The sequence below is a fragment of the Centroberyx gerrardi genome, chromosome 6 (genome assembly GCF_048128805.1).
Source record: "Centroberyx gerrardi isolate f3 chromosome 6, fCenGer3.hap1.cur.20231027, whole genome shotgun sequence".
NCBI classification, from domain to species: Eukaryota; Metazoa; Chordata; class Actinopteri; order Beryciformes; family Berycidae; genus Centroberyx; species Centroberyx gerrardi.
Window position 1 is genome coordinate 15,119,005 of NC_136002.1, and position 12,530 is coordinate 15,131,534.

General features: G+C 45.9%; 1 protein-coding gene across 1 annotated transcript; it reads right to left on the reverse strand.

Moving 5' to 3' along the window:
- Positions 1-349: 349 nt before the first annotated feature.
- folr (folate receptor) lies at positions 350-12,051 on the reverse strand. Its single transcript, XM_071925721.2, has 5 exons — positions 11,760-12,051; positions 3,996-4,132; positions 3,426-3,614; positions 2,718-2,853; positions 350-649 (listed from the first exon to the last, which is right to left on the reverse strand). The coding sequence occupies exons 2-5, from the start codon at positions 4,122-4,124 to the stop codon at positions 375-377; spliced, it is 729 nt and encodes a 242-aa protein (XP_071781822.1). The 5' UTR covers positions 4,125-4,132; positions 11,760-12,051; the 3' UTR covers positions 350-374.
- Positions 12,052-12,530: the final 479 nt, after the last annotated feature.

Consider the following 12,530-nt stretch of genomic DNA (forward strand, 5'->3'; position numbering starts at 1 on the left):
ATTCACACATATTAAAGTGTCAATTTTGTTGGTAACTCCTACTCCGCCACGACTACCAGATTGTACAGGTCAAGTTGATGATATAGGCAACCCCAATGCAACTACATCATGGAGACGTTCAAATGGCCATATGACATGACCAAATATCTAGACTGGGCCTGTAGGTTAAAAAAAAAAAGAAAGTGTCTGAGGAGGCCTGACCTGAAATCAAATCTTAATGTTCTGAGAAACCTTATGAACATGAAATCACATAGACAGAGAGTGTCTTTAGCCATCATATCATCAGGATACTAAGATACAGAAATGCCAAATCACTACAATGGCAGACACAGACAGAGATGCGAGACAGTGACAGCCGACTGCGATGGTTTTATTCAGAACATCATTACAGAGAAGGATGTGACCGCCAGCAGGAGTAGCGTCGTCAAGGCAAAGCTTTGCTGTTGCCGGGCGCTGTTCAGGTAGTACTCAGCCACCTTCTTGTTGGGGTTTGGCCCGGTGAACCACATCTGCATGCAGCGGCCTGAGCTGTTGGACAGGGTGGTGTAAAGGTACGACTTGGACCAGATCTCTTCACACATGGACTTGGGTGTGGGGTAAACGTCAGTCCACTTCCTGCACTTGCTGCCCTCAGGGCATCTGTTACTGCCTGATGGAGAGAGAGAGAGAGAGAGAGAGAGAGACGGGTGTGGAGTGAGAGGGGGATGGTTACAGACAGGCAGACAGACAGACGGGCAGACAGGCAGGCAGACAGACAGACAGACATGCAGACAGGCAGACAGACAGACAGACAGACAGGCAGGCAGACAGACAGACAGACAGACAGACAGACAGGCAGGCAGACAGGCAGACAGGCAGACGGACAGACAGACAGACAGGCAGACAGGCAGACAGGCAGGCAGACAGACAGACAGACAGACAGGCAGACAGACAGACAGACAGACGGACAGACGGGCAGACAGGCAGGCAGACAGACAGACAGACAGACGGACAGACGGGCAGACAGGCAGGCAGACAGACAGACAGACAGGCAGACAGGCAGACAGGCAGACAGACAGACAGACAGACAGACAGACAGACAGACAGGCAGACAGACAGACAGACAGACAGACAGACAGGCAGACAGGCAGACAGACAGACAGACAGACATGCAGACAGGCAGACGGGCAGACAGGCAGACAGACAGACATGCAGACAGGCAGACAGATAGACAGACAGACAGACAGACAGACAGACATGCAGACAGGCAGACAGACAGACAGACAGACAGACAGACAGGCAGGCAGACAGGCAGGCAGACATGCAGACAGGCAGACAGACAGACAGACAGACAGGCAGACAGACAGGCAGGCAGACAAACAGACAGACATGCAGACAGGCAGACAGACAGACAGACAGACAGACATGCAGACAGGCAGACAGACAGACAGACAGGCAGACAGACAGACAGACAGACAGACAGGCAGGCAGACAGACAGACAGACATGCAGACAGGCAGACAGACAGACAGACAGACAGGCAGACAGACAGACAGACAGACATGCAGACAGGCAGACAGACAGACAGACAGACAGGCAGACAGACAGACAGACAGACAGACAGACAGACAGACGGGCAGACAGGCAGGCAGACAGACAGACAGACATGCAGACAGGCAGGCAGGCAGACAGACAGACAGACATGCAGACAGGCAGGCAGACAGGCAGGCAGACAGACAGACAGACAGGCAGACAGACAGACAGACAGACAGACAGACAGGCAGGCAGACAGACAGACAGACAGACAGACAGACAGACAGGCAGACAGGCAGACAGACAGACAGGCAGGCAGGCAGGCAGACAGACAGGCAGACAGACAGACAGGCAGACAGACAGACAGACATGCAGACAGGCAGGCAGACAGACAGACATGCAGACAGGCAGGCAGACAGGCAGGCAGACAGACAGACAGGCAGGCAGGCAGACAGGCAGACAGACATGCAGACAGACATGCAGACAGGCAGGCAGACAGGCAGGCAGACAGGCTGACAGACAGACAGACAGACAGACAGACAGACAGACAGACAGGCAGACAGGCAGACAGACAGACAGACAGACAGACAGACAGGCAGACAGGCAGGCAGACAGGCTGACAGACAGACAGACAGACAGACAGACAGACAGGCAGGCAGACAGGCAGGCAGACATGCAGACAGACATGCAGACAGGCTGACAGACAGGCAGGCAGACAGGCAGACAGACAGACAGGCACGCTCAATTCCAATTATTAGTGATAATCTTAATTCTCTTCACTCTCATGAGTATGTTTTTGTTGAGAACACACACAGAACACAAAACAGAACCAGTGACATTTTTTAGGACCTGAACAAGAGGCAGCAGTGAAGAGAAAGAGTGAGAATCAGAACCATCTCTAGTACATATTTGAGGAATTTGTTCCTGCATACAGACTGGTGGAGATTACCTTTATGTTCAGCTCCCTTCATTGGTATATTTTACGGAAGAAAGCACAGGTATCAACTCCTGTCATTGAGTGCACAAATGGCAGTGTTTTGAATCATGTCGTACTTGAATGCACACATATCTGTAACCTATAAGTGGCCATCTTTCTCTGCACGGTGTTCTCGACAGGATCCCCAGCTGGAATTCACCCCTGCAGTTTGTTTGAAAGCTCATGTACCTCAGGGCGTGAGGTGTCAGCCTGTGTGTGTCTCAACTCACCTGTGCTCCAGTCCCATCCATAGTGCCAGTCGTTCTTGCAGGTGTAGTCATGCTTGCAGTCCTCCCACCAGCTGTGGCAGTCCTCCTTACACAGAGGCACATTCAAGATGCGCTCCTTTCTCCAGCTCTGGTCCACCTACACACACAGTTGAGTGGTTTGTATGAGGCAAAAGGTCAGTGATCCTTGTGGGGAAGCGGGGTCATTGTGTTTCATTGTGTGCCTGATCTCCATGAGGAAACTGAGCCAATTGTTTTACTGTTAAATGCACAGTACGGATGGGCATCAATTTCCCCATCAGAATATACTGTATATATAATGTGTGTTGTTTACTGGATCTAAGTAATGTGAGGATATATACTATATTTTGAGTGGACAACCCTTATTTCTGGCAGTAGTAATGCAATGCTCTATTAGATGAGTTACAAAGGGCCTCCAAAAATGAAATAGGGGCAGATTACAGAGTCTATGTTTATAAAAAGTAATTAGCTGGTGATTGTTGATTACTGAAATTCAGAACAGCATAACAACGATGTTCTTTACAGCAACATATTTATGGATTTAGTAATTCTGACAAGTTGTTTCTATTTGCAACTTGTATCCTATGCTGCCATCTAGTGATATGAGTACACACATGCGCACATACATAGAGAGAGAGGGGAGAGACTGAGTGAGAGAGAGCGCACATACAGTATATGCACAGCACACACCTTTTGTATCCAGGGTCCCAAGTGCGGCGAGCACTCATAGAAGCAAGTGTCCTGGATGAAGTGCTTCTTGCACTGGGGGCTCATGGCGCCACAGTGGTTCCAGTTGAAGTTGTAGAGGTATGAGTTATCATTGTGGGCTTCTGCTGTGGTGTTGGCTGTGCAACATGCATTGTCACGCCATGGAGCACACTGGGAGAAAGAAGGAAATGGGGGGTGGGGGCAGAGAGACAGACAGACAGACAGACAGGCAATGCATAACATAAATATGTTATTACAATAGTTCTGTGGGCCCATGGGGCTCCAGGGACATGGTTTTAAAACCACTATTCAAATAAGACATGCACCCCATTTTCAATTGAATTTCTTTTGTGAGCCAAAACTCATTTTGCAGGCTAATGCTGAAGTAGGCTAATAATAGAAAAAAGTCACTGCTTTTATGCTACGCCAATCTTGCAGTATTTCATTCGGCCTTCCTTATGTATGGACCCATTTTAATGTCCCGGCACCTCACCATTGGGTTCCAACCCAATCTTTGATAGGACAATCTCCAAGGGTGTTTTTATTCACTACCTGCAGGTAAAGTTGTCCCTCGGGGCCAGGATCTACTTTGTGGTGTTTGGCATCCATACACATGTTGAGTTTGTCCAGAGACAGGGCGCCACTGGACAGGGCAAGCAGCAAGACCACGACTCCCCACATAGCTCTGCCTGAGGGAGCACAGAGGGGAAATTCTTATTTTATGTTTTAAGGGATTATTTTAAGGAGCATTTCAGGATTATTTGACAACAAATGGACAGGAAAGATGAGGGGAAAAATCTATGTGAAATTAAAATATACAATAACTTTATTAAAATGTATAAAATCATCTTATGACCATGGGGTTTCCCTTCATAGTAAACACATGCATTTTCTTTCTCTGACAGTTCTTTTTCATCTTGTTGAATGATGATACTGACTTCTATATGACAAAGGTTGAGGACCACTGCTGTAATTACTGCAAGGAAGACACAGATACAAATAAGCTATGCACACGCATGCACACACACACACACACACACACACACACACGCACACGCACACGCACACGCACACGCACACGCACACGCACACGCACACGCACACACACACACACTGTTTTCTTCCTCAGTTCACAGTCATTTAGTTGTAGCAGAACCAGGTCTCCACAGCTCAAAATGGACCCTTGGGTAACATTCTTTCCCAGGAACAAAAATGACCCTTCACCTTTAAAGCTACAAAAGTGTCACCTTGACGCTGGGATCTCCTCCACCAATCAGACAACTCTTCTGAAGTTTTATATACAAGCCACATCAGACTGCAGACCAGGATCTCCCTCACACAAATTAAAATAAGATTTCTTTTTATCTGGACCAGAAGACTGAGTTCTATTGAATTGATGTGAATTAGTCACATTAGATAATTAAATACATTTTGTATCATGTTACCAAAAGGACCAGGAATTGCTTTCTCCCTTCTCTTTTTAGTTCTGTAGGAAAACCCCACCTTTCTGGATAGAGCCATAAAAGTCGTAAATCCATAAATTCTTTTCCTTCTTGGTTTAGTCCTCTTCTCTACTTGGTATTTCCTAATGTCTCCAATGAGTTTTTAGAATAGTGTGAATTATATACTAAATTGGTTAATCATATGCTTAAGTGTTTTAATTATCCTCCCAATAGTTGGACCCAGTTATTCCCCTGGGACCACACTGCTACCTAAGGTCTGATTATATTTACCCATTCTTGGCCCCCACATCGATAATTATGTGCTATTTCATTGTTTCCCTATATCAACCACCAAAGTTACTATGTATTTGTGATTTAAATGTTAAGATTATTAAGTATGTAGGCTATCTGGGCTGTTCTGCTAAAACAACTCAGTTCACAGAAAAGTTTGAACAGTGAAAGTTTTATTGTCTAATCATGTTTCATTTAATGGTTTTATGCAATCCATAAGTGTTGGTTTACAGGTATGCTGGCCTCCCTCTCCATGGTTAAAGCAGTTTATCCAGCTAGCTAAACAATCAAATATGCCCAGAAAGACTCTTGAGACCGAGGGGTTGCGTTGTCGTTGAGTTTACTGAGAGACATAACTTGACTGTGAAATCAATACAAAAATGTCCATGAATAAAGGCTCCTACTACTTGTGTGTTCTCTTCAGTTTGATTATCCTCTTCCATGTTCAGTGCTGAATAGAGACGTCTCTCCTATGTCGTCGTCTGTGTCAAGCATTTTCACTCTGTGTCACTAGGTGGCAGTGTTAGACTGAAGAATATGAAATAGATTAATGTATTTCTTAGGACATGGCATACAGAGGCCATGACACTCCCCGCCTGGTGTCTTTAAAGACACTACACCACTTCATTAGGTACTAGACTACTACATTCGAGTCTGCTGGGGATAGGAGGAGAATAAGTTCTGTAATAGGCCTGGAGAAAACCTTGGGTGTTCCCTGTTGAATGTCTGACTTCCACCTTCCTTGTAAGTTGATCCGTACTAGGGAAAGCCTTTATTACCACCGCCATAGGCCATTCGTTTGAGTATGAGTGGAGACTCAGGATCTGACGACACAGGTATGAGGGGTCTGGCGTTTATAATAGCGCATACCTCGGCCATTAGAGTGGTGAAGACTTCATGGGTAAGTTGAGGGGATATCATTTGCAAGAACATGGAGTCCAATATGCGGCGTGCAACACCGATCAGGCGTTCCCACGCCCCACCCATATGGGATGAGTGGGGTGGGTTGAATACCCAACTGCATCTCTGCTCTTGAAGATACTTGTTCAGGTCTGTGTGTGGTTCATCCATCTTCAATTCTTTGCAGGCACCAACGAAATTAGTACCTCGATCTGACCTGATCTGCTTTGGAGCGCCGCGGAGAGAGAAGAACCTCCGAAGTGCATTGATGAAGCTGGAGGTACTCAAAGATTCAACAACCTCAATATGCACTGCTCTTACACACATACATGTAAACAGCACCGCCCATCTCTTGCTGTTTACGTGACCTCCCCGAGTGCGCCGTGCAGAAACTTCCCAGGGTCCAAAGACGTCGAGGCCGACGTAACTGAAAGGTGGTGCTGTGCGCAGCCTTTCAGCTGGTAGATCTGACATCTGCTGCTGTTCGATCTTGCCCCGAAGCTTTCTGCAGGTGACACATTTAAAGATTGTGCTCTGAATGCATCTCTTTCCTCCTACCAGCCATAATCCATTGGCCCGGATGGCACCCTCTGTGAAGTGTCTACCTTGGTGCTTTACCATCTCATGGTGGTGTCTTATGATCAGAGTTGCAAAGTAGTGATAGCCTGAAATGATAAGGGGGTTTATCTCACTTAGGACCAGCTGAGATTGGTATATACGCCCTCCTACACGGAGGAGTCCATCGCTGTCAATGATTGGATTCAGTTTTCTGCCTTTATCTCCTCGGAATAAGCTTCATGCTGGACACTTTTGATCACAAGTCTCCTTGCCTTTTCCTGCTCCTCTACAGTAGAGCCCTTCTTACATAGATGCCACCCCTTACAGCTCTTCTGTTCTCTTCAGTTGAATGGGCAAAGGAATGGGCAATGTGTGATAGACATGCTACTGCTCTGATAAGAGAATTTAAACTTAAAAAACTCAAAGCGCTTTACTCCCAGTTGACCTTTGAAAGCCTGAGTGATGTGCACAGACACCACTGGGCGTCCGACGCAGGTTCAATAAGGTCAAACGACACCTCAGGTGCTGAGGGAAGAGTGAGGGGCTTTGATAAGAAGGGTGGCCCCGATAACCAGGTTGTGTTTGCGAGGTGTGCGGCTGGCACCGACCTTGACCCATGGTCCGCTGGGTTTTGCTCAGATGAAACATATTTCCATTGGTCTGGAGACGTTGACTGTCTGATTTGTTGGATTCGTTGGATCTTCAGATGCATCTCACTGACTACAAACTCTGCGATTTCCACTGCAAGGACAGCAGCACAGAGTTCGAGGCGAGGAATAATAGTCTCCCTTCGAGACTACTATTTCGATTTTCCAAAGACAATTTCGATTTTCCAAAGACAAACCCAGCATCACTCTGGTTGTTTCGGTTGGTGATCTTCAAGCATGCAACGGCTGAGATTGCCTTGGCTGAGGCGTCAGCAAACACACACAGTTCTTTAGACTTGGCGCTGGCAGGGGAGAAAGAGGAGTAACATCGGGGGATCTGCAGCTCCTGCAGATGTTGAAGTGACTCTCTCCATTTCATCCACTCTGCTTTCTTGTCATCAGGAAGGGGTGAGTCCCATTCTCCTACTTGTGATGACAGCTGAGTAGGGACTTGCCCTGTATTGTGACGGGTGCGACGAATCCTAGAGGATCAAAAAGGCTGTTTACTACAGAGAGCACACCTCTGTGTGTGAATGGCTTGTCGTTGTCTTGAACTCTGAATGTAAACCTGTCAGAGACCAGGTTCCAACAAATCCCTAAGCTGCGCTGCAAGGGTATCTCATCTTTCGACAGATCTAGGTCTTGAACGTCTCTGGCAAGATCATCAGAGGGGAAAGCATTCATCACGGCTGTTCTATTTGAGGCTATTTTATGTAGCCGAAGATTGGACAGTGCGAGTATTTCTCGAGCTTGTTGGAGAACACTGATTGCCTCTTCCTCTGTGGCAAAGGACTTTAACGCATCATCTACATAGAAATCCTCCTCTACAAATCTCCTCACATCACTCCCATAGCTGTCCTCTTCCTCTCTTGCAGCCCTCCTTAGACCATATATCGCGACGGCTGGAGAAGGAGTGTTTCCGAAGACATGGACTTTCATACGGTAATCCACAATGTCACTGTTCATGTTGTTGTTTCGGAACCACAAGAACCGTAAGTAGTCTCTGTGTTCCTCTTTGACTACAAAGCAGTGGAACATGTGTTCAATGTCCCCTGTGACAGCAACCAGCTCCTTTCTGAATCTCACTAGGACCCCTAGAAGACTATTATTAAAATCTGGTCCGGTGAGAAGGACATCATTTAGAGAGACTCCGTCGTAACGAGCACTGGAGTCAAAGACTATACGGATCTTGCCAGGCTTTCTGGGATGATAAACTATGGGAGATACCAGCACTCCTCTCCATCCTGCAATGATGGGCCCAACTCTGCATGGTCGTTGTCCAACATCTTCTGTATGAAATCCAAGTAGTGCTCCTTCATTTCAGGTTTTTTCTCAAGAGTGTGGCAGAGAGCTGTAAGACGTTTGTAAGCATATCCCCTGTTATTTGGAAGCCGTCTCCTTGGAGAACAGAAGGGCAGTGGGGCAACCCAACTGTTTGCGCTGTCTTTGCAAACCTCTCTGTCCATTATCTGTATGAACTTCTGTTCATCAATAGATGGGGCGAGCTTATTGTCGTTCTTAGTGCAGAGAAAGATTGACTGACCTACATCTTCTCCTGCAGGATTCTTAGTTGTGCTGAGTGAGATGGGTTGCACCTTTGGAAGTGTTTGATGAACTGTCATTTCGAAGTTTTCTTTTACCTGGACATGACTTTCACATGGGGTGAGATAGCTCGGACAGCCACTCTCTAGAATGCATGTCTTCAAGGTGTTCACAGCAGAAGGCTTGTGGGCTGTACCAAGACATACATCCCCTATGACTACCCAGCCTAGATCCAATTTCTGGGCGAACAGAGCATTATGTGGGCCGTTAATCTGCTTGCGAACCTTGTGGATGCGGAGAATATCTCTACCCAGCAGTAAGAGGATGTTTGCTTCAGGGTCCAAAGGAGGGATCTCACTTGAGATGACCTTGAGGTGTCTATGATGAGAAGCTGCATTAGAGGTAGGTATTTCTAACCTGTTGTCAGGGATCTTATCATATTCAACCAGTGAGCGGTGGGGCAGTGGCAGGTTGATTTTCTGGTCCATTGACTCAATCATATAGCCGCATGCTCTTCTTCCAGCTGTCTCGGTGATGCCTGCACATGTTTTTAATGTGTATGGAGATGGGACGCTGTTGTCATCAAAGATGTCAAAGAATTCTGGTCTCGCGAGAGACCGGTTACTTTGCTCATCGAGAATAGTGTACATCTTCTTTGTCGCCTCGCGATGACCGTTGGGGTACACATTAACCAAACATATCTTCGAGCAGGCGTGAGAGCTCATTCCCTCACCACATACTTCTGTGCACCTTGGTGTGACTTCTTCCTTGGTTCCATCCTCCTCCCCGCCATGCTCTGCATTGGGTGGAGGTGGCATCAGGTTCCGGGGTGCAGGGCCTGGATGTAGAGCTGCAATGTGCCTGTCACTCCCGCACTCTGTACATGTGACAGCTGTCCTGCAGTTTTTAGCTATGTGGGTTGTGGATGCACAACAGTGGAAACAAATCGCGTTCTCCTTAATATACTCCGTTCCTCAAGAGGTTTTTCTCTGAAGCCTCTACATTTGTTGAGGGGGTGTGACTTTTTGTGGATGGGACAGTCTTAAGTAGGTCAGCGGTTGGTTTCGTAGATTTGTCTTCCTGGCCTGGAGGAGATACCTGAGTCTTGTGAACTGACACCCGCTGTATCATATGACCATAACCTTCAGCGGGACGCTCTCTCCTGGAAGGAGTGTTACTGGACGAAGGAAGGATGAAACTCGGGTCGTTTTGAGCTTTAGCTTCATCGTGGATGAACTTAGAGAAGACAGCAAATGGGGGGAATGCTACACGATACTCTTCTTTAAATCTTGAGCCATAGGATGTCCATTTGTCCTGGAGGTTGTACGGAAGTTTTTCGATGATAGGATGGATACCTCTGGCTGTATCCAGATAGGATATGATCTCTAGTAGTAAGTCTGCTAGGTCACAAAGCTTCTGTGGGTCTCTGTTGGCTATTTTTGGAAAGTTCTCCAATCTTGCAAAAAGAGCCCTTTCGATAGCTTCGGGTGTCCCATAGCATTGTTCTAGACGTTCCCATGTCATTTTCAGCCCAGATGCTGGGTGCTTGATGTGGACAGATTTGATCCTATGCACATGCTCTGAGGATTCTTTCCCCAACCACTTCACAAGCAAGACTTCAGTCTCGCTGCCTTGTAGCTACTCTTTGTCACTAATGTGATCCTGCCTTTTTACAAGCCGAAGTTGAGCCTCGCTTTTATCATCACCAGAACCGCGAAGACTGTTATTCGTTATTTTAAAGTTATTTTAAGAACTAGCTATTAATCCGTTAATTAGGCTAGTAAAAGTTAGAGAAGCCAGAAGCTCCAGTCAACTCTCTCAGCTGACCACCGATCAGCCTGCTGAAGCCTCCTATTCCATCCTGCCTGGAGTCCGGTCGACAGCGGAAAGCCAGTTGCAAGGACAGCCACCTGAAAGAGCATCTTTTTCAAAAGACCTGCTCCAACTCCATCGTTTGCCGTTGCCAGGCGACCCGACTATCGCCGAGTTTACCAGACTCGCTGATCTTCGGGAAACCAGTTTACACGGTCGAAACCTCCTGATGGACCAGACAAGTAGGCTGAAACATTTTCCATGTTTTTCTGCTGAGTTGATGCAAAAGCTTTACTAAAATTATCACTTAATCCAATCAGGAAAGTTAGTATAGTCTGATTGATCCCTTAGAGCGACCCGCCTCGTTTCTAAATTGACATAACACTATTTACTGTTGCCAATAATTATCCCTAATTCTCATTTCATTGTCATTCCAATATTCCTTTCCTTCTCATTTTATTTTCATTTCATTCTCAATTTATTTTTATTTCATTCTCATTTCATTATTCAACCTATAGTTTAGTGTTTTATTCTGGTTTATCATCTGTCCATTTGTCACACATTTCCCCCGTTTCATGTATTACATGGTTTGTTTGTTTGTCTAGTAGTTAGTTAGGGAGTTAATAAATATATTCATTCACTATAAAGTTGGTTGTTCTGTATTTCCTTCTCTGCAGAGAAAAGTAATCCCTGAACTGAAAAGATCTCATGATCTTCAGATTGATGACTGATTAGTATAGCCAAGTAAAGGTCTGTTTTTCCTTCATCTATGAAGGTGGTGCCCCTACGAGTGTAATTTGATATCTTGATCAAAGTTTCATACCTTTACTAAATTCTAAATTCGATATCGCATCGTTAGTTAAGAGTTTGGGAAACCTTACCTACTGTACTTCTAGGCTACTTTACCAACATTTTAGACTTATGATGCTTTTGGGAAACGCAGCCCAGTAATCCCTCTTCCGTCTTCTTCATTCAGCAGAAAGTGAAAACTTACACTATAAACCAATATACTGGGTGATGTATTTTTCTTGTAGGTAAAGAAAAATAAAGCCTATACCTTTGGTGGCAACAGGTTCAAAGACTAGTAAGAGTTCTACAGACAACTATGAAATGATTCACTTTACCTTGTAAGATCCCTTGATGATTCCTTTGTGAAATGCTGATCCAAACAATCTGCAGTCTTTCTGGTCAACGTGTGTGTATGTGTATGTGTATGTGTAAACCCTAATGGTTTTAGGGTTGCCCTAAAACATGTGAAATGTGGATAATTGCGGTACTGTCAATTAATATGTTCCCAAAGATCAAAGTCTGTCTGAATGGCATGTGTGTTTGAGATAGAGAGCGAGACCAAGAGACAGAGAGAGAGAAAGAGAGAGAGAGAGAGAGAGAGAGAGAGAGAGAGGTGGAGTGTGTGTGTGTGTGTGTGTGTGTGTGTATATGTGTATGTGTGCATGTGTGTGTGTGAGAGAGAGAGAGTCAATGTGCAAGATTCACAGGTTTTATTATGACTTACTGTGAGGGAGGTTGAGCCTTATCTCAAGGACTCGTCCTTTAGCCACCACCACCACTGGCACACTACCCCCCCCCCCTCCCCTCCCCCCACCCCCACCCCACCCCAGTCACACGCACACACACACACACACACACACACACACACACACACACACACACAGTAAAGCAATTTCTGCTGGCCATTTGGGTGTGACATGGCAACATGACCTGGACGTGTCTATATTGATAAAAACAAATAACCACACAATCTTGCAATAAGAAGAATAAACAAGTGATAATGAAGATAGGTTTCTATTGATCCTCTGTTTAAGGTATTTTAAAATACTGCCAGGTTGTTAAAATGCATGCACCATCATTGGGTGCTTTTGCTTTTTGTGTAACAT

Coding starts and splice junctions, on each gene's coding strand:
- folr (XM_071925721.2), bottom strand. CDS start 4,124: ATGTGGGGAGTCGTGGTCTTGCTGCTTGCCCTGTCCAGTGGCGCCCTG. Junction 3,615..3,995: donor AGGGACAACTTTACCTGCAG/GTAGTGAATAAA, acceptor TCTTTCTCCCAG/TGTGCTCCATGGCGTGACAA. Junction 650..2,717: donor TGGATGGGACTGGAGCACAG/GTGAGTTGAGAC, acceptor TCTCTCCATCAG/GCAGTAACAGATGCCCTGAG.